Source organism: Neofelis nebulosa, chromosome 1 (assembly GCF_028018385.1).
Source record: "Neofelis nebulosa isolate mNeoNeb1 chromosome 1, mNeoNeb1.pri, whole genome shotgun sequence".
In the NCBI taxonomy this organism is placed as follows: Eukaryota; Metazoa; Chordata; class Mammalia; order Carnivora; family Felidae; genus Neofelis; species Neofelis nebulosa.
The window spans coordinates 7,945,160-7,971,426 of NC_080782.1; the positions used below are offsets into that span (position 1 = coordinate 7,945,160).

Consider the following 26,267-nt stretch of genomic DNA (forward strand, 5'->3'; position numbering starts at 1 on the left):
TGGATCTATATTCCCTTCGGAGAAGGAAGTTAGGGAGGAAACTACCTTGAAAGTACTTTCCCACACTCCTCCACTGGGCGTAACTCAATCACGCCAGTGGCCACCTGGCCCAAGGACATCCAATCGGTACGCTGACAAGTGACCTGAAACAGAATCTCGGCAGCAGGGGACGTGGGGAGGGTGTGTAGTTCAAAAAAAGGGCAGTGAGATACAATCTAGAGATGGAAATGGATAACGAAAAAATAACACCTGCTGTTTTCACAATACAGACTATAGAATGTGATGTTTGCCAGGATTCCCTGGGCCCGGGGGGATGCACAGGAACTAGTGATGTGAAATTTCTACGGTTGAATATTGAATAACCCCCCAAAAGGCAGTGAGAAGGGCCCGATGAGTACAAGAAAGCAGGAAGGACTGGCGTGCTTACTGTCACGGTGACGAGTGGCCTTTCCTGGGCTCCTGTGGATGCATATCCTACAAGAAAACCCTCAATACTTAAAGCAGCACAAGGGAGTCACTCCTCTTAAAACCAGAGTCTGTGGGGCACCTGGGTGGCTCAGTTGGTTAAGCGGCCAACTCTTGATTTCAGCTCAGGTCATGATCTCTCCATTGGTGGGTTCGAGCCCCATGTCGGGCACTGCTTGGGATTCTCTGTCTCCCCCTCTCTCTCTCTCTCTCTGCCCCTCCCCTGTTTGCACTGTCTCTCTCAAAAATAAATGAATAAACATTGAAAAAGAAAAAAAGAAAGAAATATAAGGACTGCAGAAGACATCCTTACTCTATCTCCTGAATTTCTTTGAAGGAATCTATTAAGAAACATGAAACTAACATTCCAACAAGAAGGAAAACGAAAAGCCAGAGCTGGATGTCAGCAACTCCTCATTTCTCACTGACGCTCAAGCCATGTGTCCTGAGGCCCCTGCCTTGAGGTTTCTTCACCCAACAACTGCCCAGAGGTGACAGCACCCCAGAAATCGGAGAAGAGTGAAGGACCATGGAACAGAGAAAAAGTGCTCAAGTAACAAAAACAACATGATGTTCCTCCTAGTAATCTTACTCATAGAAGGATTGAGTACATAGAAATTCGGATGCGGAAATTAAGCAAAATGCCTCGTGAAGGGGCAACTGTGAGGAACAGGCACATCACGTGTAAATCGGTCATCCAAGGGACACAGGTAGTTAAAACCCAAGCACGCTGTCCACCAACGTTCTGTGGCTCTAGTTCTGCTGAGAAACGTGCTTTTCACAATATGCCTCCAACCTGTCTGCGGGAATTACCTGGGAAGCAGAAAGGTGGCATTTTAAATTTTAGTGACACGTTAATGAACAAGGTAATACTCTTGACAGATAGAGAGAAATGCTCCCCATATCAAGCTAAGCACGAGCTCCTCAGATCAAAATACAAGCCGTGTAACTGGCCTTGGCAGGTCCACCGTGCACAGAGCCGCACTTCGGATGCCGCACAGCCGCTGACGTATTTACTGCTCGCACTGTCCTTGGCAGACGTTTGGCAGATATCTTGTCTCAGAAGATTCAGGCCTTTGTCTTGGGGTCGAGGGTTAATAGGATCCCTTAACTGCAGGATCAGTTATAATAAGGTCCTACCTTTTCAAAAGCAGTGTCTTCTTCAAGCTTAGTCATTGATCTTCTAGTTTGCAGTGGTATCATTTCCAAGTTCAACGATTCAGAGTTCAAAGCTACACGAAGGGAAGTAGGCTTCCATGTAGCAGGATATCTTGTGGTTATGAACACGTCCCCGGACACGTTCTGTGGCATCTTTGGCCAATCGCCAGAGCCATTGAGAGGAGAGGTGGGTGCCAGAGGTGGGTGCCCCCGCCCCTGCAGGCTTTTCATGGTGGCCAGGCGTCCTGCAGGCAGCTTGAGCAGTAACTAGCTCAGGGTCACTGTGAGGGGTTGAACTGCATCCCTCAAAAATTCATGTGTTGAGATCCTAGCCCCCAGTGCCACCGAAAGCGACTTGATTTGGAAACAGGATCATTACAGATGTAAATACTTAAGACGAAGCCACTTGGGGTGAGCCCTAATCCAATATGACTGGTGTCCTCATAAAAGGGTGAAATTTGGGGGCGTCTGCGCGGCTCAGTCAGTTAGGCGTCCGACTTTGGCTCAGGTCATGATCTCACAGTTCGTGGGTTCAAGCCCCACGTGAGGCTCTGTGCTGACAGCTCAGAGCCTGATTCAGATTCTATTGTCTCCCTCTCTCTCTGCCCCTTTCCTACTCATCTGCTTGCTCTCTCTCTCTCTCTCTCTCTCTGTGTCTCTCTCATAAATAAATAAATAAATAAATAAATAAATAAATAAATAAATAAATAAAAAGGGGAGTGGATTTGGACACATAGACAAGCACACAGGGAGAAATTCATGTGAAAATAAAGACACAGAGGAAGATAAATACTGCATGGACTCACTTATATGTGGAATCTAAAATATATATATTATATATTTTATATATATAAAACTAATATTGTAACAAATCTAAAATATACATATTTATATATATATAATTTTATACATTTTATATATCAAATAATATATAACTAATCTAAAAAATGTATATTATATATAATATATATAAATAGGGGCACCTGAGTGGCTCACTGGGTGAAGTGGCTGACTTCTGCTCAGCTCACAATCTCACAGTTCATGGGTTCAAGACCCGGGTTGGGCTCTGTGCTGACAGCTCAGAGCCTGGAGCCTGCTTTGGATTCTGTCTCCCTCTCTCTCTGCCCCTCCTCTGCTTGCGCTCTGTCTCTGTCTCAAAAATAGATAAACATTAAAAATTTTTCAAAATGAAAAAGTTATATATATATATATATTATACACATACATATATATACATATACATACATATACATATACATATATGTATATACATATATATATATATTATATACATGTGATCGCCAGGGGCTAGGAGGACCGGGAAGTAGGGAGAGGTTGGTCAAAAGGTACAAGCCTTCCTCTATAAGATGAAGCAGGTCTGAGGATCTCCTGTGGATAACACTGTACTGTGCAATCTGCGAGGACAGAATTGAAACGTTCTCACACACAAAAGATAAATATGTGAGGTGATGCTGTGCTAAGTAAGTGACTCAATGGGGAGATTCTTTCACAATGTATATGTGTATCCAGTTATCACATTGCAGGCTTTAGGTATCTCACAATTTTATTTGTTAATCGTATTTCGAGAAAACTGGGGGAAACAATGAGGGCAGAGGAGGGGTGACCCTTCCACAAGGTGGGCAGACCACCAGAAGCTGGCAGAGGGCAATTCTCCCCCACAGCTTTGGAAGAGCCAGCCGTGTTGGCCCCTTGACCTCCACCTTCTGGCCTCCTGATCCACGAGGGAACGCATTTCTTCTGTTGAAGCCACCCACATTTGTGGCGCTTTGTTACCACAGCAGGAGGAAACTGACACAGTCAAACGTTACCTCAACTCCCGGTTACCAGCCACGTCGCCACCGATGCAAACCCTTGATCTGGGGTGAAAATTGAGAAAATTGCCAGCACATTCTTCTTTGGTCTACTCTGTCAACCCATCAGTTCTTCTTATAGTCAGAAACTGCTCATTTCATATTCTAAAACATTAACTTATATTTCAGCTAAGGTGCTGTGGTCACTGGAATATCAAAAAGCAAGTGGTTCTGGACTAAGACATTTTCTTGCTTAAGGTCATTGGTCTGTAAAACATTCTAATTGAGCGATCAAAAGAAGGACGACAGAGAAGAGGAAGCAAGGGAAAATGTAAGGAAATTCTAAACAGCTGCCCTTTTCACCCAAAGGACCCCTATTAAAATGGAAAATTGAGTGGCCACCGGTTAATGGTTCCTCTAAAATCCAAGATGGTAGTCCCGAAAGCGTTCTCCCCACCCAGCAGCATAGGCAGCAAATTCTCAGACCTATTAAATCAGAAGGGGTGGGGCCCAGGTCCTGTGACAGAGCAAGTCTTCCAGGTTTTCTGATGCCTGCTGAGGAATAAGAACCACTCTTACACTCAAAGCCAGGAGGCAACTCAGTTCTGATCGCAGATTCAGTTGAAATTCCCAAGAACAGCGTGTTGAGAAGGATTCTGGAGCAGACGCTGAGCTTTGATGTTAAAATGAGGAATCTCTTGGGCAAGAAAGAGAGGGGGACAGGACAAGCCACTTGGCAGCCATTCCTTGAGTCTCACCAGGAGCCCTAAGCCACCACCACCACATCCTTCCTCATATCAGTTGTTCCAAATAAAAAATGTCCCTAACCATAACCATAGCCAAACCATAAGAGACTCTTAAAACCTGAGAATAAACTGAGGGTTGATGGCGGGGGGATACGGGGGGATGATGGGCACGGAGGAGGGCACCTGTTGGGATGAACACTGGGTGTTATATGCAAACCAATCTGACAATAAAGTTCATATTAAAAAAAAAGAAATGAAATAAGATAAAATAAAATGTCCCAAGTTTCTGAAGTGACTTGGACACTATGTATACTGACATAAAAATGAAAAGAAATAAATAAAAAGCTTGCTTTCAGTTCTGAGACAAAACTGAAAGAACTTGATAGCAGTGCTCTTCCGTCTACTAAAAATTTATTTTCCCCTTTTCTCTCCATACTTTACTTCTCTTTCAGGATGGCATTTATTTTGGTGATGGGAGAAGACAAATGGAGTTGTACTTCACCCAATCCAGGAAAACAACATACGAAATCTGAACTCATAAGATCATTGAATTTGAAAGTCACTATTTTCACTGCATTTACACAATAACACATATTCTTTGGTTTTTAAAAGGATTTACAGGGATGCCTGGGTGGCTCAGTTGGTTAGGCGACCGACTTCGGCTCAGGTCGTGATCTCGCCATCTGTGAGTTCGAGCCCCATGTCGGGCTCTGTGCTGACAGCTCAGAGCCTGGAGCCTACTTCAGATTCTGTGTCTCCCCCTCTCTCTATCCCTCCCCTGTTCACGCTCTGTGTCTCTCTCTCTCAATAATAAACGTTAAAAAAATTTTTTTAAGAATTTACAAGAGTTCTTTACAAGATTGTATTTTATATCTGATTTTATTTATTTTAAATTTTTTTAACGTTTATTTATTTTTGAGAGACAGAGCTCCAGCTGGAGAGGGGCAGAGAGAGAGGGAGACACAGAATCCGAAGCAGGCTCCAGGCTCTGAGCTGTCAGCACAGACCCTGACACGGGGCTCAAACCCACGAAATGTGAGATCATGACCTGAGCTGAAGTCAGATGCTTAACCGACGGAGCCACTCTGGTGCCCCACTGATTTGATTTACTTTAAAAATCACCTACTGCTTCCTGTTACCTTCAAACCTGAACTCCCGGGGCCAGCGACTATACCCTGACTACAGGGACTATAGCCAGGAACTACTGGCCCACCAGCCAACCTTCTCCTACTTCCCTGCCCACAACCAGCTCCTCCCCAGTGTCAGGCAGGGTCGCTCATCCCTCTGTTGTCTCTTACAGTGCTTTTCTTCATCCTTCCCAGTACCGAGCCCTCTCTACACCCAGGTAACATCTTCCCTTCCTCTGTACCCCTGCTCTGACCCTTTGCCTCCCCACAGCCCTCCCTGTCCAACCCAGACTGGAGTGTCTCTTCTCTGAATCTCCAGTGCCTTCCCGCGTCTGCCCTCACTTGCCCTAAAGTTGCGCACTTGGTCCTATGGGGCTTGCGTATTCCATCCTTGCTCACTGTCCACCCCAGGGGAGCCATTTCCATCAAATCTCCCACTGCAGCAATGCAACGAGTCAACAGGTTCACGGCATGAAGAGATTCCTTGCTGGGAGAGTGTGGCCAGTTCCTTCCTCTCCTGGGAGCACTGCACGCACACTACAGGCTCCAACTGGAATGACTAAATTTCTTAACCTGTGAAGGGTCATTTCCAGCCTCAGGGAAGCACTGAGAATGACCTGGGTACCCCCAAAGAATCTACTTAACATCCATAGATCAAGAAACTAGGAAATCTGGATTCTGTCACTCAGCAGCCCCTAATGAAGTATGTGGCCTGGAGCATCGTGTCTCTGGCCTCCTCTTGGGCCGTAGGATCTCCATCACCATTCTTAGGCATAATTCACATGAGGACCCACTAAAACGGGTTAAAGCATCAGCCAACCTCAGCACCATCTGAACAGCATTATTAATCTTTTGCCCTGTCCTCCTAAAATATTCCTCTGATCCTTATATTTTCTAGCACGAATGACAGGAGGCATCTTTATCTTATTTATAGCTCTAAATAAATTGGTAGGAGCATCCACCAAACATATTTATTTCATTTCCCAAGAAATATACCCCCAGAAAATGGCAAGGAAATGATCTTTGAAAAATGCACATCCGAATGCAATATAAAATATTTAAGGGAATGACTGTGCTCTTGGTTTCCATTTTCTGTTAGATTATTCTACAGGCTCTTGTAAAAGTCAAGTCAGTGCTTTTGAAGGCGGAAAATGGCCACGAGTTAGGAAAAGCCTTCAGAGCCCCGGGGTTCTCCTTGATTTCGCTTTTACTTTCAGCATTTTGCCTTGAATGAACGACCTCAAATAACTGAGATATTCACAAACTGATGGACAGTACTTAGCAAAGTAAAACTCGGATACAGATGGTAAGAACCAAGCCACTCACCAATGGCTTGAAAATTCACAGCCGCACTCGGTGCTTCCTGACAAGGTGTCTCTTGCTACCCCTTCCAGTGCATTCTTCCCCTCCATCCACCTTCCTAAAACCCTCTGCGGCAAATCACGTGGTCGACAAAAAGAATTCCAGAGAAGATTATTACTTAAGTCTCACCAGAAGTCCATTCAAATGAGTTGGGTGGGGAGCAAATACTCACCTAGGTTAACTCACTTAACCCTCCAACAACCCTGTGAGGCAAGTACCGTCTTATCCCTCTTCTGGGATCCAGGAACTGAAGCACAGACAAGTCAAATCAGTTGCTCAACACAGCGATGGAGTAGCCAAGCCAGAGTCTGACCTGCCCGGCCCCAGAGCCCAGGTGCTCAGCCACCATGACATAGTGCCCCAAAACCAATGCCGTCACCCCACAGGTGCTCATACTGGTTTCATAAATGATGAGACGGATGAAAATTTTCAAGTAACTGAAGTTCATCCAAGTTATCTGTAAACTTCACTGGTAGAGAGTAGAAAGGTGAGGCTCATAAAAAATGATGACTTCCTCAGGATCCAGGGAGAGTGACCCAGGGAGGATGAGAGCCCCCAAGGGGACATGCCAAGACCAAGTTCCACGGTCCAGGCAGTGAAGGGAGCTCCCAGTGATCAGGGTAGCACCCTGTTCACAGCTCCTAGATGGCCAGTGTGGGGTAGGGCTCATCGAGGGGGGCACAGCCAGAGGACAGGCTTGGACCACAGTTTTGGGCAGTTGTGAGATGACCTAAATCCAACCCTCATCTACCCTCCTGGACAGACCCCATCTAGAGACCTACGAAACTGAGGCTTCCACATCAAGACATTCTGCACCGACCTCTTATCATTGGGACCAAAAGTGTGTAATGAGGTCCAGCCGTCACCAGAGCGAGGACACTCCCAGCCAGCTCCTGAGGTCTGCTATGCTGGCCACGGCTTTCTCTGGCTGGACTGCCATTTGCTTTGGATCTGATCCAGTGGGTAGCAGAGATGTTCTGAGGTCACACACTGGGGTGAATATCTCTGCACCTACTAGCTACTGAGTTTGCGAAAGTTTAGAACTTCACGGAGCCTCAGTTCCCTTATCTGAAAGATGGTGCTAATGAGACAGACAACCCCAATGGGTCATCATGAGGATCACGTAGGTAATGAACGTAAGACACAGGGGGCAGTGAAGTGCCCCCACATCAGCTGCTGCTCTCTGACTGTCACCTATAATGGCACAGGCTCCCTCACCCGATGTCATCTGTTGTCCATCTGTGTCAGAAGTTCACTTTTAAACACTCCAGATCTACCATGTGATGCGAAGTGAGCTGTCAGCACCCTTGTCAAAGGAGCAGAGCTCAGGGTAGACTGTGGTGTGCTACGCAGGGAGCCCAGACACTGGGGTGGTGACTGCAGGAACTTCTGTTGTCATCAAATAAGGCCTATGGAATACCAAAAATGGTGCCTGTAAGTGCAGTTAGTGACCCATTAATTATCATGATGGCTGCTAGACAGGAGCTCCCAATAGTGACATTAAAGGTATTTAAGATGCACGGATTGGCTAAAATATTTTTTAAAACATCCCCACCCCTTCAGGAAGAGGGTGCAACAACTCATCGATGCCTGAACCCCTTCCCTTGGGGATGATGTGTGACAACAGCCCTAAACCATCTCCCATCGTCGGGCCCTGGACTTGGGAGGACTATCTTTGTCTGATGCTGGTGACAGCATTTGCCTCCACAGCCTTGGCATTTGCCTCAAGGCTCCTTCTGCCCAGCAGGAGTCAGAACCCCTAAGGGGCAGGAGCTAGGACTTCATTAAGCTCATAGAACAGGTTAATGAACACGTTGGGGCCTGCTGGCAAATTAAGACTGTTTCAATAAATGCCTTGTGTGTGGCTGAAGCTGGTTTGAGGCTCTTTGAGGAGCAAAAAGTCAAGGCTCTCACCTGCCTCCGACTTCTTTAGCTGCTACCCAGATCGACCAAGAAGAACCCAAGAGATGCACATAACCAAACTGGCTTAAGTCCATTGGGGCTGTGCCTGTGCCCGTAAGCTTCATGGGGAACGATAAAGGGCAAGTGTCCTCGGCTCTGGAGAAGCCACTCGAGCTGACAGCTACCGCCACCCCCATGGAGTCACCAGGAGAAACCCACCGAAGCCAGGAGGTCATGTTCAAGGTCGTACCACAGGGAGATGAACTGAACAAGAAAACAATTTCAACAAGGAACTCCTTCTCCCTGGTTGACCCTGCGCATTAAGCAGCCAGCCTCAAGTAAGGGGCGAGGCGTGGACACCGCTCTCTGTGCCACAGGATGGGGCTTGTTCAAGTTGCCAAGAATAGGGGCGCCTGGGTGACTCAGTCAGTTAAGCGCCTGACTTTGGCTCAGGTCATCATCTCATGGTTCGTGGATTCAAGCCCCGCGTCAGGCTCTGTGCTGACAGCTCAGAGCTTGGATCCTGCTTTGGATTTTGTGTCTCTGTCTCTCTCTGCCCCTCCGTTGCTCGCACTCTGTCTCTCTCTAAAATAAATAAACATTAAAAAAATTTAAATAAAAAAAATAAAGTTGTCTCACTTCAAGAGATACCAGGTGAAATTTAGAAGAAATGGGGGGGGGGGGCGGGGGGACGGGTAAAAACCGATCACCACGCTTGGAAACACGTGGTAATTCAGGATAAAAATAGGTACAACACACCTAAATACAGGGTGGTCGCTCGTGTGACCCACAGGGATATCGTTTGTCAGATGGCTTATGCCCATGCAGAAGGAGACATGTTAGTCTGTGCAGCTCATGCTCATGAACTCCCAAAGTACGGTGTGAAGGCTGGCCTGACAGGTTATACTGCAGCATACTGTGTCCACCTGCCGCTGGCCGGCAGGCTTCTCCCTAGGTTTGGCACGGATAAGACCCATGAAGGCCACGTGGAGGGGACTGGGGATGAATACAACGTGAATGGCACTGACGGTCAAGCTGGTCCCTTCACCTGCCATTGGGACGTAGGGCTTGCCAGAACTGCCCCTGCAGATAAAGTTCTGCAGCTGTGGGTGGAGGCCTGTTGGTCCCTCACGGCACCAAACGATTCCCCCCGTCACGACCAGAAAAGCGAGGGGTTCAATGTAGAAGGACATCGGAAGCACCCACGGGTCAGAACGCTGCAGGCTCTGTGTGTGGCCTCACGGAAGAAGACGAAGCTGCTTCCAGAAACAATTCCCCCAGTGCGCAAAGAACCGTGGGCTCCAGACACAGCGCGGGAGACGCACGAGAGAGCTCGCACCGCTGTACAAGAGAAGGCTGTGAGAAGAAGCCCAAGAAAGAGGTTAAAAAGATGAGGTGGAGCCATCCCAAAATACCTCCTGCCCCGAAGAACGATCGGGTAATTCGGAAGTAGCCAGGCTTCCTTACACCTCCGAGTAGGCTGCTAAGAGCTGATAAACCAAGTTGCAATTCCCTATGAAGATTTTTCAGATACAGACAATAATAAACTCATTCATCAAGCTGAGAGAGAGAGAGAGAGAGAGAGAAGCTGTTTTCCTCTCCCCCCAAGATGAGTACAGTCCAAAATCCCCATCAGAAGCAAAAGGACTCTCAGAATTCTGGGTCCCTAAACTGGGGAAGCAGAAGGGCAAGCAGTCATCAAAATCCAGCCTCGGGACTTCCTGCTCCTTAAGGGTGTTTGCCGAAGCCAAGTTCCCTGGGCAGCCCCTTGGTATCCAAGAATCGCCCTTAGGCTCCACCCTGACCCGCGTTCATTATACTGGGAAGTGTGTAGATGAAGCACAGTGTTTCACGGAAAAGGTGAGTGGCACGTGGAAGCACAGGAAGGGTCCCGGACAGTCAGCCTGTGCGTGTCCCCCCCCGAAGAACGTCGACCCGAGAAAACAGCGCACTGTCCGCCAGAACCTCAAGTTTGGGAGCTCACGGGAGACACACACTGGTTTTCCGCTCAGCTTCTACACAAGCTCCCAGCATCGCCCCCCGGGCTCCGACCGGTCAACAGGCTCCGAAGCCCGCGCCACGGAAGACACAAGCGAGGACGTCGCGGACACGCGTGCGGATGTACAAATCCCAGATCCTGACCGGGGGTAGAGAGCTGAATACGGGTATCAGTCAATCCCGGGGAACACGTACATTCAGGTCACTCTGGAAAAGACCTTCGAAGAGAAGGGGTCGGCTGCAGCCCAGCGATACCACACAAGGATACCCAGACTCTCTGGCGTGGGCTCACGTCATAAAGGTTTTCTTGCTCAAGGGGGTCAGAGCTGCTCCACCATCGTGGGGCTACGTATGCCATCCAGAGCGTGTCCAGCAAGGTGGCCACAGCCAGGGAAGAGAGGACACGTGGGATAGTTTAATTGCTTCTCCCCACCCCTCCTGCCAGCGCCGCGGCCCGGTCTCCCCGCAGGGAAGTCTGGGTAAGTGGGGGGCAGTCTCTGCTCCGGGAGGTAAGCCCTCTGTATGTGCTGTGCGTACGGGACTGGTCATGAAGCCTGGGTCCCCATCCTCCTCTCTGCTCCCCGCTTACACACCTGAATTCCCACAGAGGTGCCCGCTGGGGAGGATGACAGACATTCTGGAATTCACGATACTTCTTCTGGACTCTGCGTGATGCCTGGAAGGGACGAACTGTTGTTTTGTCATCAGTGCCACTTCAAGGCATTGGCATGTGATGGAAGCAATTCTAAAAATCCCCAAATCATTCCTGACCAAGGTCAGGGCCCAGGAGATACAGATGGGTAAGGAAATCCACAACCAGGTAGAAGGGAGAACAGAAAATGAATGTGAGCGAAGGACAAAAGAACAACGAACATGAGCCTAAGTCCGGGTCAAGACAGTTAATGACCTGCCAGCCCCACAGGGGTCACAGACGCCAGAGGCTGTGCGAGCGCAGGGCTGGGGGGTGAGCTGGTTGGAGAAGCAACCCAAGGGGCTGGAGGAACAGGGGAGGTGGGGATACCCGAGTAGAGGCCCTGAGCATCACCAAGAGGATGCGATGCAGGGAGAAGGGGGCATCACTCGTGCCGCCACCGGAATCCAAGGACCTCAACGATGTGAGTCCGGTTCTAACTTCTCTGACCTCCCACACACCAAACCCTGCCACACAGCCCCACACAGCCCCACCCTCGTGTCTGCCCACACCCCCCTGCCTGAACTGGCCTCCAGTGTTTCCCCAAAAGGGAAGAAAGAATCTGTCAGAACCCTTCCCCTGTGCTGGTCATTGCTGGTTCAATGCTGGTCCCGTTCTGGTGTCAGCCACCCCCGGCATAAGAGCGGGGTTTGTCTTTTTATTTTTTTAATCGCCTAGAGTATGAGTCTTCAACTTGATCTTTCAACGGAGTTCTTTCTCTCCATCTGAGATCCTGAATTTCTCTTAAACCACCTCAAGAAAGTGGCCTGCAATCCCGCTCTGCCCGCCTAACTTTAGATATTGGATAAAACCTTGATTCTCAGCATGAGCACATTTATCCCAACAGGTCACTTTTTGAAAAAGGTTAAAGCAATTGAAGGAAGCCTTTTCCCTGATATCAAAGCCACAGACTTAGGTGATTTTTTTAGGCCAAAAGAAACCCACCATAAAAAAAAGAAAAAAGAACAAATCGGCATTCCCTAAAAAGAAAGCAGCCCTGCTTCTTTTTCTTAGCCCAGAAAATTACTAGTTCACAGGGTGAATCTCCCCGTGAATAAACGCGATACGGATGGGGAAATAAATCATTTGACTGTCTACATTTTTTTCTTTGTGACAGTCATCTTGTTGAAAAAGGCCATTTTTGTGTGTGTGTGTGTGCTAATGGAAGTGTCTTGCTAGGTGAGACTTACACACTATCTAAAATGTATAGAAAGTTTTATCTTTTCAACGCATTTTATTCTCTCGCGCGAATAATTTTCTGCAGAAGTGCCCCAAATTAGGTTACAGGTATAAACATCTGCACGTCAGAGGTGTGGGGGAGGTCTGAAAGCCCTCACCGAGGTCACCTTCAAGTGACCTTGACAGCGGCTTCTACTCTGCTTCAGGCACGATCCCAAACGACTCGATGAACCATCATCCTTCCAGGCGTGGGTCACCCCTTAACAACGACATGTCCCAGATTTTCCTGTTTCTTCCCACCCAGACTGAATGTCCCAGCAAGCTGTCCTACCTCTTTATTATAGGAGATATGCCCACCAGAGCTACAGCCGGGTGGGCTATCAATCAGAAAGCTTTCATACGACACCATCCCGCGGTCATTCTGGCGGGTGGGTGAGCACCCGTGCTGTGGCGGTTGTGGAACAGCGTGGACTCACCCCTGGCAGCAAGAGTCGGCCGTGGGAGAGCACAGAGCATTCCTTTCTCCACCCCCCCCCAGATCAGTCGCCCCTGGTCTCCCCAACAGCACACTCCTCTGGTTTTGCTTCCACTCTTCTGGTCCCCCCTTCAGAAGCCTTTGCAAGCGCCTCACCTTCCACCTGTCCTTAAATGTTGCCATTTCTTTTTTTTTTTTTAAGTTTATTTTGAGAGAGAGAGAGAGAGAGAGAGAGAGAGAGAGAGAGAGAGAGAATGAGCAGGGAAGGGGCAGAGAGAGAGGGAGACACAGAATCTGAAGCAGGTTCCAGGCTCTGAGCTGTCAGCACAGAGCCCGACACGGGGCTCGAACCCACAAACTGGGAGATCATGACCTGAGCCGAAACTGATACAGCTGGATGCTCAACCGACTGAGCCACCCAGGCGCCCCTAAATGTGGCCATTTCTAAGAGCACTTTTCTCCTGTTCTCACTCTACAGTCTCATCAACCATACGATTCTCAGATGATTATCTCCGGCCCAGAGCTCTCAGAACTAACTGGCGCATCTAATGGGGTACCTCTCTAAAAGCTCAAACTCCGTGTATCCAAAACTGAACTCAGTGTCGTTCCACGCTGGAACCCACATGATTCCAACTACTACCAAAGGAGTGTGCACCCTTCCCGCTGCACCCTAGAAATGGCACCCCAAAACACCCACTTGTCTCAACCAAACATGTCGCTGCCTTCCGTGACTCCCTTCTCTGGCTTTCTACTAAGTGCCCTTTCTCTTCCCTCCTCAGCAGCCGTCAAGTCTGTCTGCTTTTGCCATGCCTACCCTACGAGCCCACACCCTGTCTTGATGGCGCCCTTGCCCTCCTCTCCTCTCATCTCCGCACTGCAGTGGAGAGTGAAGTTTCCAGAACTGAAATCTGATCCTGGCACCCCGCTGCCTTAAAACTTTAGAAGACAAATATGTTCTGTCTCTAGGACGAAACCCCAATTCTTGGCCTGACTCAAGGTGCCCCCAGACGCAGGCTCTGCCTCCTCTCGAGCCTCACTTCTCTGTTCTTCTCTTTGTACGTTCCACCCTCTCCCTCACCTCCCAGCTTGTACGTAAGTTGCTCTGTGGGCTTCAAACAGTGCCCCTCTCCCTGCCCTCCATACCCACTCCCATCTCATTTGTGTGGCCAGCTCCCTCCAAGTTGTATTTTATTTATTTATTTTTAAATTTTTTTTATTAAGTTTATTTATTTTTGACAGACACAGAGTGCAAGCATGAGCTGGGGAGGGGCAGAGAGAGAGGGAGACACAGAATCCGAAGCAGGCTCCAGGCTCTGAGCTGTCGGCCCAGAGCCCGATGCGGGGCTCCAACTCACGAACCATGAGATCATGACCTGGGCCAAAGTTGGACGCTTAACCGACTGAGCCACCCAGGCGCCCCTCCAAGTTGTATTTTAAAGCCTATTTCCCGGGGCGCCTGGGTGGCGCAGTCGGTAAAGCGTCCGACTTCAGCCAGGTCACGATCTCGCGGTCCGTGAGTTCGAGCCCCGCGTCGGGCTCTGGGCTGACGGCTCGGAGCCTGGAGCCTGTTTCCGATTCTGTGTCTCCCTCTCTCTCTGCCCCTCCCCCGTTCATGCTCTGTCTCTCTCTGTCCCAAAAATAAATAAAAAACGTTGAAAAAAAATAAATAAATAAATAAATAAAGCCTATTTCCCTTTGGCAGGATTTTCCTGACCTTCTAAGGAAGACGAAGATGTGTCCTCTTGGCACCCTGCACCCATCCATATAATCATTGCAGTTTATTTTGATTTTTTTTCTAAATTTTCCTTTTCCCCATGAACCTGTAAGACCCATCTCCATAGCACTACTCTGACGGTTCCCTCCCACAGCCTCAAGACAAAACAGACATCGGAGAATGGCAGGCACTAGACAAACATTCAACGATTGTGAGAATGAATGAATCAAAAAGTAAATTAAATCTCACTCGCACCATAAAGCCCAACCTTGGTGCTCCAGCCTACACCAGGGTTTCTCCAACTTGGTGCTGTTGATATTGTTTTTTGGTTTTTTTTTTTTAATTTTTTTTTTCAACTTTTTTTTTTTTATTTATTTTTGGGACAGAGAGAGAGACAGAGCATGAACGGGGGAGGGGCAGAGAGAGAGGGAGACACAGAATCGGAAACAGGCTCCAGGCTCCGAGCCATCGGCCCAGAGCCCGACGCGGGGCCCGAACTCGCGGACCGCGAGATCGTGACCTGGCTGAAGTCGGATGCTCAACCGACTGCGCCACCCGGGCGCCCCTGGTGCTGTTGATATTGTAAGCCAGACAATTCTTTGTTACGGAGGGCTTTGCTGTGCATTGTAGGATGTCTAACAGCATCCTTAAACAGCCGTAGCACCCCTACCCACTTGTGACAATCACTAATGTCCCCAGACATTGAAGCATGAGATTTGAGAACCACGCTGGCCTGTCTCCCTTCTCAAAGGGAGCTGCCACTTGTTAATTGTTCTTTGTCCGGGTCATGTGTATTAGTCTTGCCACCCCAGAGGACTAAAACCTTTTTGGGAGCAGGGCCCTGTCCTCTGCCGTCCCCAGGACTTAATGTAACACATGGAATTGGCATATGTATCCATCAGTGGAAAGAAGTAGAAAGCCAAGGCCATCATTCTTATTAGCAGGTGGGATTCTGACACGCCATCCTAACATTTTCCCGCCTGCCCAAACATTTCAACATTGGGAAATTCAGCTTTGTCAGAAAGCCTTTACTGAACTCTCGATTGTATATGGCGCTTACGATGGTTAATTCCACGCGTCAGCCTGAATGAGCTGCAGGGTATCCAGACATTGGGTCAAACATCATTCTGGATGTGTCTGTGAGGATGTTACTGGATGAAATTAACATTTGATATGGTAGGACTGACTAAAGAAGTTTGCCCTTCTTGCTGTGAAGGGGTCTCATCCAATCAGTTGAAGGCCTGAAGAGAACAAAAAGGCTGACCCTCCTCAAAGAAGGGAAACTTTTCCTACTTGATACTTTCAAGCTAAGATATCAGTCTAAAATATACTCTCTCTTTGGGTCTCAAACATGCCAGACTAGGACCACACCACAGGTCTCCTGGGACTCCAGCTTGCTGGCTGCAGATCTTGGAACTCATCGGCCTCCATAATCTCAGGAGCCAATTTCTTATAATAAACCTCCTCAGATAGATAGATAGATAGATAGATAGATAGATAGATAGATAGATAATCTCCTATTTTTGGTTCTGTTTCTCCGGAGAACCCTGACAGTGTGGCTTTACAACTCTGTAAAGAAGATTTAAAACATTTAAGAACTAATAATCTCCCCGTCTGGAATTCATTAAATTCTCATTTTCTAAAAATTCAACAAAGTCAACTGGACCATGGATGGCTTGCTATGGGTTCAGCGGTCACCCCCTTGAAATGCTACTTTCTCTGGATAACACAGCTCTACATACCTTCTGGCACATTCAGCATGTAATCAGAGAAAATGGAGCCAACTTGCCCTTGACCTGTTATTAATAATGACATTTGATTTCCCTTAAACGAACCTAGATGCCGCCAATGCTCTTTAAATAAATAATGATGATAATTAATAGCCAAAAAATCGATGGTTAAAAATTAACCATTTATTTTAAATATTTAGCAAATGTTTATGTACTAAATTTGAGTTTAGCATTGTAGCAGTCCTGCTTAAAAAGAACCCCCGAAAGCCACTTCCTATGATTAGAAAAGTATCTCAATTAATACATGGACATGTAGCAAAAACAGGTAATAAAAAAAAAATATATTTGGGGGCATCTTTCCCTTGCTATGTGCCCATGCTCAAATACACAATAAACAGTTTAAACCAAAGCCTTGTTTATGAGTCCAGCCACATGACGCGGTGGGACGAACACTCCCCAACATTGTAACCCCATGTTCTGAGCCCAGTTCTGCCAACAGTTAGCCTGTGAGCATGGGGAGAACTTCCCTATACATCTCTCTGGCCCTCAGTTTATTCATCTTCAAAGTGAAAAAAAAAGAGAGACTCCACGTGATGACCAAGGTCCCTACAGGAGCTAAAATTCCACAGTTCTGAGTATAACTTTAGGACATGATTTTTTAATCCCAAAATAATTGTTCTACTTCTTTAATTGACAAGTGACAAGAGTAAAATTGGCAAAACACCATCTACACTGGCCTGGGATGAAATGGCACAAGACAGAAATACATGATTTGGGCATTGGGATAATTTTTCTGTACCCAGAAGTAAGCAATGGCGGGTTTATGTAGAAATATTTATGTAGCAGTGAGCTCCCAATTAACTCGCTTAAAAGAAAACGTGGACATTCAGGGATTAAAAGGGGCAACAGAGGGGCACCCGGGTGGCTCAGTCGGTTGAGGGCATGATCTTGAGGTTTGTGAGTTCGAGCCCCACAGCAGGCTGGCTGCTTTCAGGGAGCCTGTTTGGGATCCTCTGTCCCCCTCTCCCTCGCTCTCTCTGCCCCTCTCCCTCTTGCATTCTTCCCCGCCCCCCTGCTCAAAAATAATAAAATAAACATTAAAAAAGGGGAGCAATAAAGGGAAGAGAAGACTTCAATACAGATGGAATCAATGGCAGTAAGAGCCAGAGAAAATGCCTCCAGAAGGGGACACGGGACAGTCTTCTCTCTGATAAGGTCATTCAGATTCAGGTCACTCTGGTAAAAGTTCTCTTCATGGACTCCCTTCCGTTCCCATCTCTTTCCAATGAACGTGGCAAGTAACCACACAGGCTTCAGCTGCACGTTGAAGCTAAAAGTGGAAAACCCGCTAATGAGCCAACAAACGGCCCAACTACACATTTCTAGAGCCGCTAATGCTGCCACATCAGGCAGCACTCGTTTACAGGCAACAGAAACCACTCGAGCTATTTTAAGCAGAACACGACTTCATACAGGGAACTAGGTTCCTATAAAGTCGTCAGAAGGGTTGGAAGGTGGAGCTGGGCCATCAGGAATAAGGCTCACAACGAGACGCCCAAATGGCCCCTATGGGAGCCCCCACCTCTGCCACAGATGGAGATGGGGCTGAAGGGTCTGCCCTGGGACACCTCACCTCGCCACGGGGAGCTCTGTCCCCTCTTGCTCCGAGCAAGGGGCCCAGGCTGCCACACCGAGGTCCCCCACCTTCAGAACAAGCGACGACGGAACAGTGAGCCAGCTGCCAGCACCACCGGGAAGTCGCCAGGCCTGTGAGGCCAGGAAAGCACCGGCAACACCCCTGCAGCAAACCCCGTCACGTGACCCTCCCCGACAGCAGCAACACGAAAGCAGCAGCAGGAGGGGCCCTCTGCACGGGCACCTCGCGCCTCCCAAGCCTCAGTGAGCAGGCTCTGAGGGCGAGAACCCAACTCACGTTCACAGCCAGAGCTTGTAGGGAGGCCGGGGATGTGGTCTTCAGCCTTCTAGGCTGCAGTCCTGGAAGGTGCGTTCCAGAAGGAAGCCGGAAGAGACGGTGGGGGCCAGTCCACCGTATCCACCACAGCTGGGATGGAAGGCACTAGTAAAATCCTCGCCGGGATCCTAAAGACAGTCAAGAAGCATGCTGCCTAACAAATCACAGCCGAATGATACCACGTGACTTCTCCAACCGACTTCTTATCGCACTTGTATCTAGAGGAAGACACAACGATCTGGAGATCGAGATTTTTTTTTTTTTTTTTTTTTAATTTATTTTTGGGACAGAGAGAGACAGAGCATGAACGGGGGAGGGCCAGAGAGAGAGGGAGACACAGAATCAGAAACAGGCTCCAGGCTCCGAGCCATCAGCCCAGAGCCTGACGCGGGGCTCGAACTCACGGACCGTGAGATCGTGACCTGGCTGAAGTCGGACGCTTAACCGACTGCGCCACCCAGGCGCCCCTGGAGATCGAGATTTTACAGATCTGTATACACTACAAAGTCTTGGGTACTACATACCACCTGCAAATTCTTTTGGTTGTCTGTAAGAGAAAGAGGAAACAAAATACAGCAAAGTCTGTGGCTTCACTCATCTGCTTACATATTTACCAGGCTCCTACTCAGTGGCAGGCACTGGAGAAGCCACGAAGATTCCAAGGCAGAGGGAAGCAGTCATGTGAGGTCGCCGGCTTTAGCACGGAGGAAGCGCCAGTCTGATTCCCATCTCTGCTGCTTACTGGCTGTGTGGTCTTGTGCGAGTTCCTTGGCTTTTCCATGACTCTCTTTATCCACTTTTCAAATGGGAATAACAACACTCACCTAAAAAGGCTGCCGTGAGTATTAAATGAGATAACATATATCCGCCCTCAGTCAGCATCCCCCGAAGAAACGTAAGTAATAGGGTGTGGGCTGGGGGGAGCAAATGTTTTATTTCAAGGAATTGGCTCACATAATTATGGGAGCTGCTAAGTCCAAAATCTGCAGGGTAGGCTGACAGGCCTTCTCTGGAGCCTGACTGTATGAGGCCCACCTGCATCATGGAAGTCATGGAACATCGCTTGCTTTACGCAAGGCCTCCTGATTTAAATGTTCCTCTCATCTAAAAAGTACCTTCACAGCAACATCCGGCCGTGTTTGATCAAATACCTGGGTACCAAGGCCCAGTCAGGTGGACACATAAAATCAGCCATCACAGTCCACTAAGAACATTTGCTGAGTGAGAGCTGTTACTATTACACAGCTTACATCTGGGGTAAAGACACACAACTACAAAACAGTGTGGTAGGTTCCATGGAACAGATGTTCGGGACACCAGGAGTGCAGACAATGGGCATATGTGCAAAGCAAGGATGAATGCTGGAGTTACAGGCTCCTGGACGAGAACACTGTTTGGACACAAGAGAGATCAGAAGGATCCAGTTAACCCCCACCAGACCTGAGCACAGTCGGGTCTCGTGAGAACACCTCCCTTGGATCAGGAGGGTCCCCTGGCTGGTTGAGGTGAAGGGGTGCATGCAAGGAAGCTAAAGGCATCAGAGATAAGGATGGGTGGTCAGAGTCATTATCAACAGGGGGCGAGGTCATGGTCAGGAAAACGGGCTAAGCGTTTAGCCCAGGGGAAAGAACAGAAACCAGATGGAAAGCTCCTCTACCTGGAGAGGGTAGGGTCGGAAACAGAAGAGAATAAGGAGTGAAGACAGGGTAAGTAAGCAGCTCAGAACTCAAGCTGCCAAGGGCAAACTTGTGCCACAACACCATCACCCCCACTACATGCATTCATATCCATGGTGAGCCTACTAGAGTAGCCGGTGGCAACATAAATACCGTGTAGAAATGGACAAGCAGAACCGCAGGCCGCTAGAACCAAATGTTGATGTTGGCCATGGTTGGTACAAAAGAACTTTGACTGGTAAAAGGCCTCATTTCTCCAACACAACATGGAGGCCCACAGTCCAGGAGTCAACAACATTGTCATTGCTGTCCTGAGATGCCCTGTATAAAAAAGCCACCCCTCCCAGGGGCCTCAACCCCAAACATCTGAGTGTCACAGATGTCCTTATCACTGGACATTTCCTCCAGCCTGGTCTAGCCTCACTAAAATTAAGATGCACTTTTAAGTTACAATTTCCAAATGTCTTCTTAGCTACAAATGGAGTGCTCACCTCAGGTAAGATCCCGTGTGCCCAGGATGTTTTGGTGCCAAAGATTTGAACCGAATCCCCAAAGACATTCCTCTTTGAGGAGATTCTCATGGGATTTGAGTGAGTGAAAAACACCTGACAACAAACGGAGACTTGACCGTATCAGTACCTCCATCACCGACAGCAAGAGACACAGAGAGAGGCAGACAGGATTCATCTTGAGTGGCAGGGAGCAAAGACAGTTTTTCAAAATGGGTAAAATTCTCAATGAGCATTGATGTTAGACAAGACCCAGGTTAGTGAAACCCCAAAAGAGGCTAACGCCGCCTAGTTTCCTTGAAGTCTCCTACATTTTTTACCCTCCTGCGAATTTTAGGTGGTATGTGAATAGTTGAAAGCTGTTTCTGTCTTTTCTCTCTTAACTTCCAATTATACCCCCCGCAGCATCAAATGGAGAGGGAATTATAATCAATTTCTTAAGTAAATTCATGTAAAATAAAGTTAGACTCAAAGGATCTGAACAACAAAGCCATTTCATTCAACCAGGAAATCAGATTTTGACAGCCAAGGCTTTTTAAAAAATTGAATCTATTTTCCAGAGAATTTATTCAAGTGCTCACTGCCACCAGGCACCATAACAGAACTATAACCAACCCACTGTTCCCCTGTGGGTCACATTTGTCATTTGAGAACACACTAGATGGATGGGTAAGAAGGGATTTTTTCCTAGACTGACCACCAAGGAGCTGTAGGCCCTGAAGAAGTCACTTCACCTCTAAGCCTTTGCTTCAGTACTTGTAAAGTGGGGTGTGGTAGTTGATATATTAATGGCCCGATTCTTTACCCCTCTTGTATCCCCACCTTTTGCCAAATAACTTGGTAATCCTCTCCAGTGCTGACTCTAGACTCAGCTATGTGACTCTGGTCAACAGAATACAACAGAAATAAGAGTTCGTTGGTTCCGGGCCTATGCCAAGAGACCTTGAACACTTCCACTTGTTTTCTTAAGCTTCTGCCATCACCAAGGGAAGGACATGCCTCAGCAAGCCCCGTGAAGAGGATGAGGGACAAGTGGAGCACAGCCAAGTGTCCCAACCAAGTTTCTCCAGCCAAGTCAAAGCCACTCCCAGTCCCCAGGAACAAATGCTACTGAGATGCGCAAAGCCACCTAGCTGAGCCATCCATGAGAATAAATAACTCAGAGTAGATTGTTATACAGCAAAAGCTAACCAGTACACGGACAATACCACCTGCCCCACCTATCTTATTACCTTATTAGCATGTTGGCAAAATCAACTGAAATCATGTCTACAAAAGCACTTGAAAGACTGTAAAGTTGCCTCCTAACATGGGTAGAGCCATGGGCTGTACAACCCATTATGTTCTCTTCATGCATCTTGGGGTGGTCTATCCAGGTGGATCTTCCATTCTGAACCTGGTTTTCATAACGTGATGACCCAATTCCTATAGCATGCCTCAAACCAACAAAAATTGGGTGATCTGAAAACTCCCTATCAGCCCATAAAGAACCACATATCCTAAAATCATTCAACCACTTCAAACTATTGCTTAAGGTTCTTTGGTGAACTTTGTATTATCAAAGTTCCCATCCACCTCAAATAGAAAGCTTCCCAAAATACATTTCTATTTTAGCAAATTATGATCAATAGGTGAGACTTGAATAGCTTGATATTTTTCTGCCCTTGTATGAATCACTATACAGAAGTGCAAATTAAACCAAATGATGCAGGTTTATACCAGGTGATAAATTGGATCCCATATTAGCCTGCTTGGGCTGTCATGACAAAATGCCATATAATAGGTGGCTTAAACAATAGAAACTTATTTTCTCACAATTCCAGAAGCTAGAAGTCCAAGAATAAGGTGGCCTGAGGGCTGGTTTCTAGTGAGATCTTTATTCCTGGCTTATATATGGCACCTTCTCACTGTGCCCCCACACGGTCTCTTCTCTGTGCATGCCTGGAGACTGAGACTCCTTCTCTTCCTCTTATAAGGACAACAGCCCTATAGATTAGGGCCTCACCCTTACAACCTCATTTAACCTTACCTGCCTCCTCCAAAGCCCCATCGGGGATCAGGGCTTTAACACATGAACTGGAAGAGCAGGGAGGGGAATCACAATTTAGTCCAAAACACCTCCCAGAGAAGGACTTGGGCAATACAAGTGTAGACTAGCAAATCCGTATCTTCCTGCCATAGACGAGGCACGTCACTCTCTTATTTGAATGAATTTTTTAAAACATGCATTTATTTACCAAACACATACGAGTGTCCCTCTGTGCTGAGCCCTGTGCAGGGTGCTAGGGATGCAATGGTGGGCAAATCAGACATGGTCCCACCCTCTCAGAGCTTACATTCTGGTGGAATGGGACTACTCACCACTCAAGTACTGAATGAGGAAGGAGGGCTGGAACTTGTGCGACAATAATCTCACAAAGACAGATCTTTCAAATACAGAACACGTTCATTTCCCTCCGTTATGCCATTTCACGTGTTCCTCCCAAATTACTCACCAAAATAGCTACCCCAGTCTACCTTCTCATGAGCAGGACACAGAGTTCCGCACATTCAAGTCAATACTTGATATTTTCCAACTTCATAGTTTGTGACAGTTGCATGGATATGTTGGTTTAATTTGCATATCTCTGATTGCTAATGAGATTGAGCATCTCTCCATATGCTTCTAAACATTAGCTTTCCCCTCTGTGAACTCCTTATTTATTCCCTTTGCCCATATTTCTAGTGGTTGCCTGCCTTTTTCTTGTTGATTTACAGTTGCTCCTTTTATACTCGAAAAACTAATGATTCCTTGACCGTGTGTCTTACAAATACCGCCTCCCTGTCTACTAAGGGTGGCTATGGTGCTGGAGCAGATACTTTTTGCCCCTCCCTGAGGGAGGATTACACATGCCTGACCCACTGATAACAAGCTTGGCCACATGACTTTTTGGCCAATAAAACGTGAGCAGAAGTGACATGTGACCTTTTCAAGCAAAAGTTGAAACCACCATGTACTTTACTCTCAGAGAGGGGCCACCATTTTGGCCTGGGTTCTGGAATGAAGGAAAACCCATGGAGCAGACCCACAGCCAGCCCACAGCGATCTCAGTAGAAATAAACCTTTGTTACTGTAAGCCACAAGTTTGGTTGTTTGATTTGTTTCGTGTTGGTCGTCATGGTCAAAGAGCTGAACGATTCAAAGACTAACACCAGCAGTGAGCTGCTCCCATAATAATACACAAAATATGTGCCTGGGTCTTATCTTAGGGCAGTGTGGCAGGTGGTAAGAAAACTGACAGTAGAGGCTTTTTATGCAGCGGTGACATGTTTGATAAAACGATCACCTGTGATAACCTAGAAGGCTGAGAGTGCAACTAATGAATTTGTGGTTTTAGCAAAGTGGGAAAGCAGAATATTGGTAACACTGGGTATTTGCTAATGGCCGCTCTTGACAAGGCACCATAAGAAAGAAATAAGCTCATAGGAGAAATGGCCATTTTACAAGCAGGATTGAAAGAGCATTTGGAGAGGCCATAAATTCCAGGATTTGCAGGTTAGAAAATGGAACTGTTTCTCATCTCCAACTGGTAAGAGATAAAAGTGAGAAGGCCTTGAGCTACAAAGCCCAGTTAAGACTCATCCTTGGGGCAAAGATGAAACCAAGTAGCCCGGTCAGCCCACTGTTAACTCTAATGGGGCACAAATAGAGAGAGGAGGTCAAGCGTGTAGTGAATGAACTCTTCACCCACCAGAGAAAGAAGTCATATGTGATGCCTAAAACTAATACTTCCATCAATAGCAATATAATCACATTATTTAGAAATATAAAGGTGGGAGCACCTCAGGGGCTCAGTTGGCTAAGCATCTGACTCTTGATTTCACTTCAGGTCATGATCTCATGGCCAAGAGATAGAGTCCCATGTCAGGCTCCACACTTAGCATAGAGCCTGCTTGAGATTCTCTCTCTCCCTCTCCCTTTGCCCCTCCCCTGCTCGCACTCTCTCTCCCTCTCTCCCTCTCTCTCTCAAAATAAATAAATAAACATTTTTAAAAAAAGAAACATAAAGGTGTAACTGCTTTCTATTGCTGTGTAACAAATGCCACAAACTTAGTTGCTCAAAACCACACATACTTACTATCTCCTAACTTCCCTGGGTCAGGAGTCTTGGCACGGGTTAGCTGGGTCCTCTGCTCAGGGTCACATCAGACTAAACCAAGGTGTCAGCCAGGACTGTGATTTCCATCTCAAGCTTGGAATTTTCTCCCAAACTCACTGGCTGTTGTCAGAATTCAGTTTATTTATGGTCGTTGGACCGATACCCTCAGCTCCCGAAACTATCCACTGTAGATTTCAGATGGATTCATCACACACACACACACACACACACACACACACACACACAAACAATGTGAGGACATGATATGATAATGAGCTTGACTGTAGTAATCATTTCACTGTGTATATGTAGATCAAATCATATTGGATACCTTAAATACACACAAAGATATATAGATAGAAAGCAAAGCAGTATGATTAAAATACAAAACACGGGAAGGTTTATCATTGGACAAAGAGTGTTCGTTGATACTGATAAAAGGCAAACTTCACAAAGAACATGCTAGTATCTGCTACACAGGCAACCATGCCAGGGCTTGGAGGCCGGAGCCTAAAGCAATGACCATTTCTTTAGCTCACTAGCCTGTGGGTCGGCAACTTGGGTTGGGCTCAGCTGGACATCTCTCATGATGGTCTCAGCTGAGCTCGCTCCTGATTTGTGATCAGCCGTGGGGGTCTGCAACCAGGGTCAGCAGACTGTCGGCAGGACGACAGGGGTGACAGTGGAAATGGAGCCACGTGTATCTCCTCATGGTGTGAGTTCCCTGAGCAGCAGCAGAACTGGCCAGAGCGAGCAGGTACTGTTCAGGCCATGCTTCCATTGCCCATGGATGTTTGTGAGCAACTCAGCACCAAAATAAGCCAGACCAGAGCTGTCAGAAATATAAGAAACAAAAAACCCAGCCATAGCTTTATCTTCAGCTCTCAATCCTTATCTGGATATAAAGCAAATAAAGAATTGGGATTCAAATAATATAATGAATAAAGTCAGTATCACGTTTTGTTTTCTATAGAAACTATGCATTTTTTTCAATGTCTTTCGAACATTTACAAAACTGATCACACTTTTAGGCCATAAAAGAACGTCTCAGTAAGGAAGGAAGGAAGGAAGGAAGGAAGGAAGGAAGGAAGGGAGGGAGGGAGGGAGGGAGGGAGGGAGGGAGGGAGGAAGGAAGGAAGGAAGGAAGAAAGAAAGAAAGAAAGAAAGAGAAAGAAAGAAAGGGAAAGCGAGAGAGAGAAAGAGAGAGAGAGAAAGAGAGAGAGAGAGAGAGAAAGAAAGAGAGAGAGAGAGAGAGAGAGAACGAGAGAGAAAGAAAGAAAGAAAGAAAGAAAGAAAGAAAGAAAGAAAGAAAGAAAGGCAGAAAAAAGGAAAGAAGGAAGGAAGGAAAGAAAGAAATGAAAGAAGGAAGGAAGGAAGGAAGGAAGGAAGGAAGGAAGGAAGGAAGGAAGGAAAGGAAAGAGAGAAAGAAGGAAGGAAAGAAGGATAGAAAGAAAGAAAAGAAATTATATAGGCAATATCTTCTGGCGAAACACAATAAAACTAAAATTGAAAGAAACTACAAACAAGAAAATTCAGAGGCGCCTGGGTGGCTCAGTTGGTTGAGCATCCAACTCTTGATTTCGACTCAGGTCATAATCCCAGGGTTGTGGGAC

General features: G+C 47.2%; 1 protein-coding gene and 1 pseudogene across 5 annotated transcripts in view; one reads left to right on the forward strand and one right to left on the reverse strand.

Annotated features, from left to right (window-relative positions):
- The window catches only part of ATPSCKMT (ATP synthase c subunit lysine N-methyltransferase), a 203,714-nt gene that overhangs the window by 54,160 nt on the left and 123,287 nt on the right, over window positions 1–26,267 (reverse strand). The window contains exon 5 of one of the 5 annotated variants that reach the window (XM_058715551.1): window positions 1,059–1,278. The exons of 3 other annotated variants lie outside the window; for them this stretch is intronic. In XM_058715551.1, coding sequence (XP_058571534.1) covers window positions 1,219–1,278 — 60 coding nt within the window. In that variant the 3' untranslated portion in view covers window positions 1,059–1,218. Of the gene's footprint in view, window positions 1–1,058; window positions 1,279–10,896; window positions 11,246–26,267 lie in introns of those variants that run through there. One more of the 5 variants, XM_058715537.1, reaches the window with a different exon arrangement.
- Window positions 9,208–10,067, forward strand: LOC131489055 (large ribosomal subunit protein uL18-like; annotated as a pseudogene).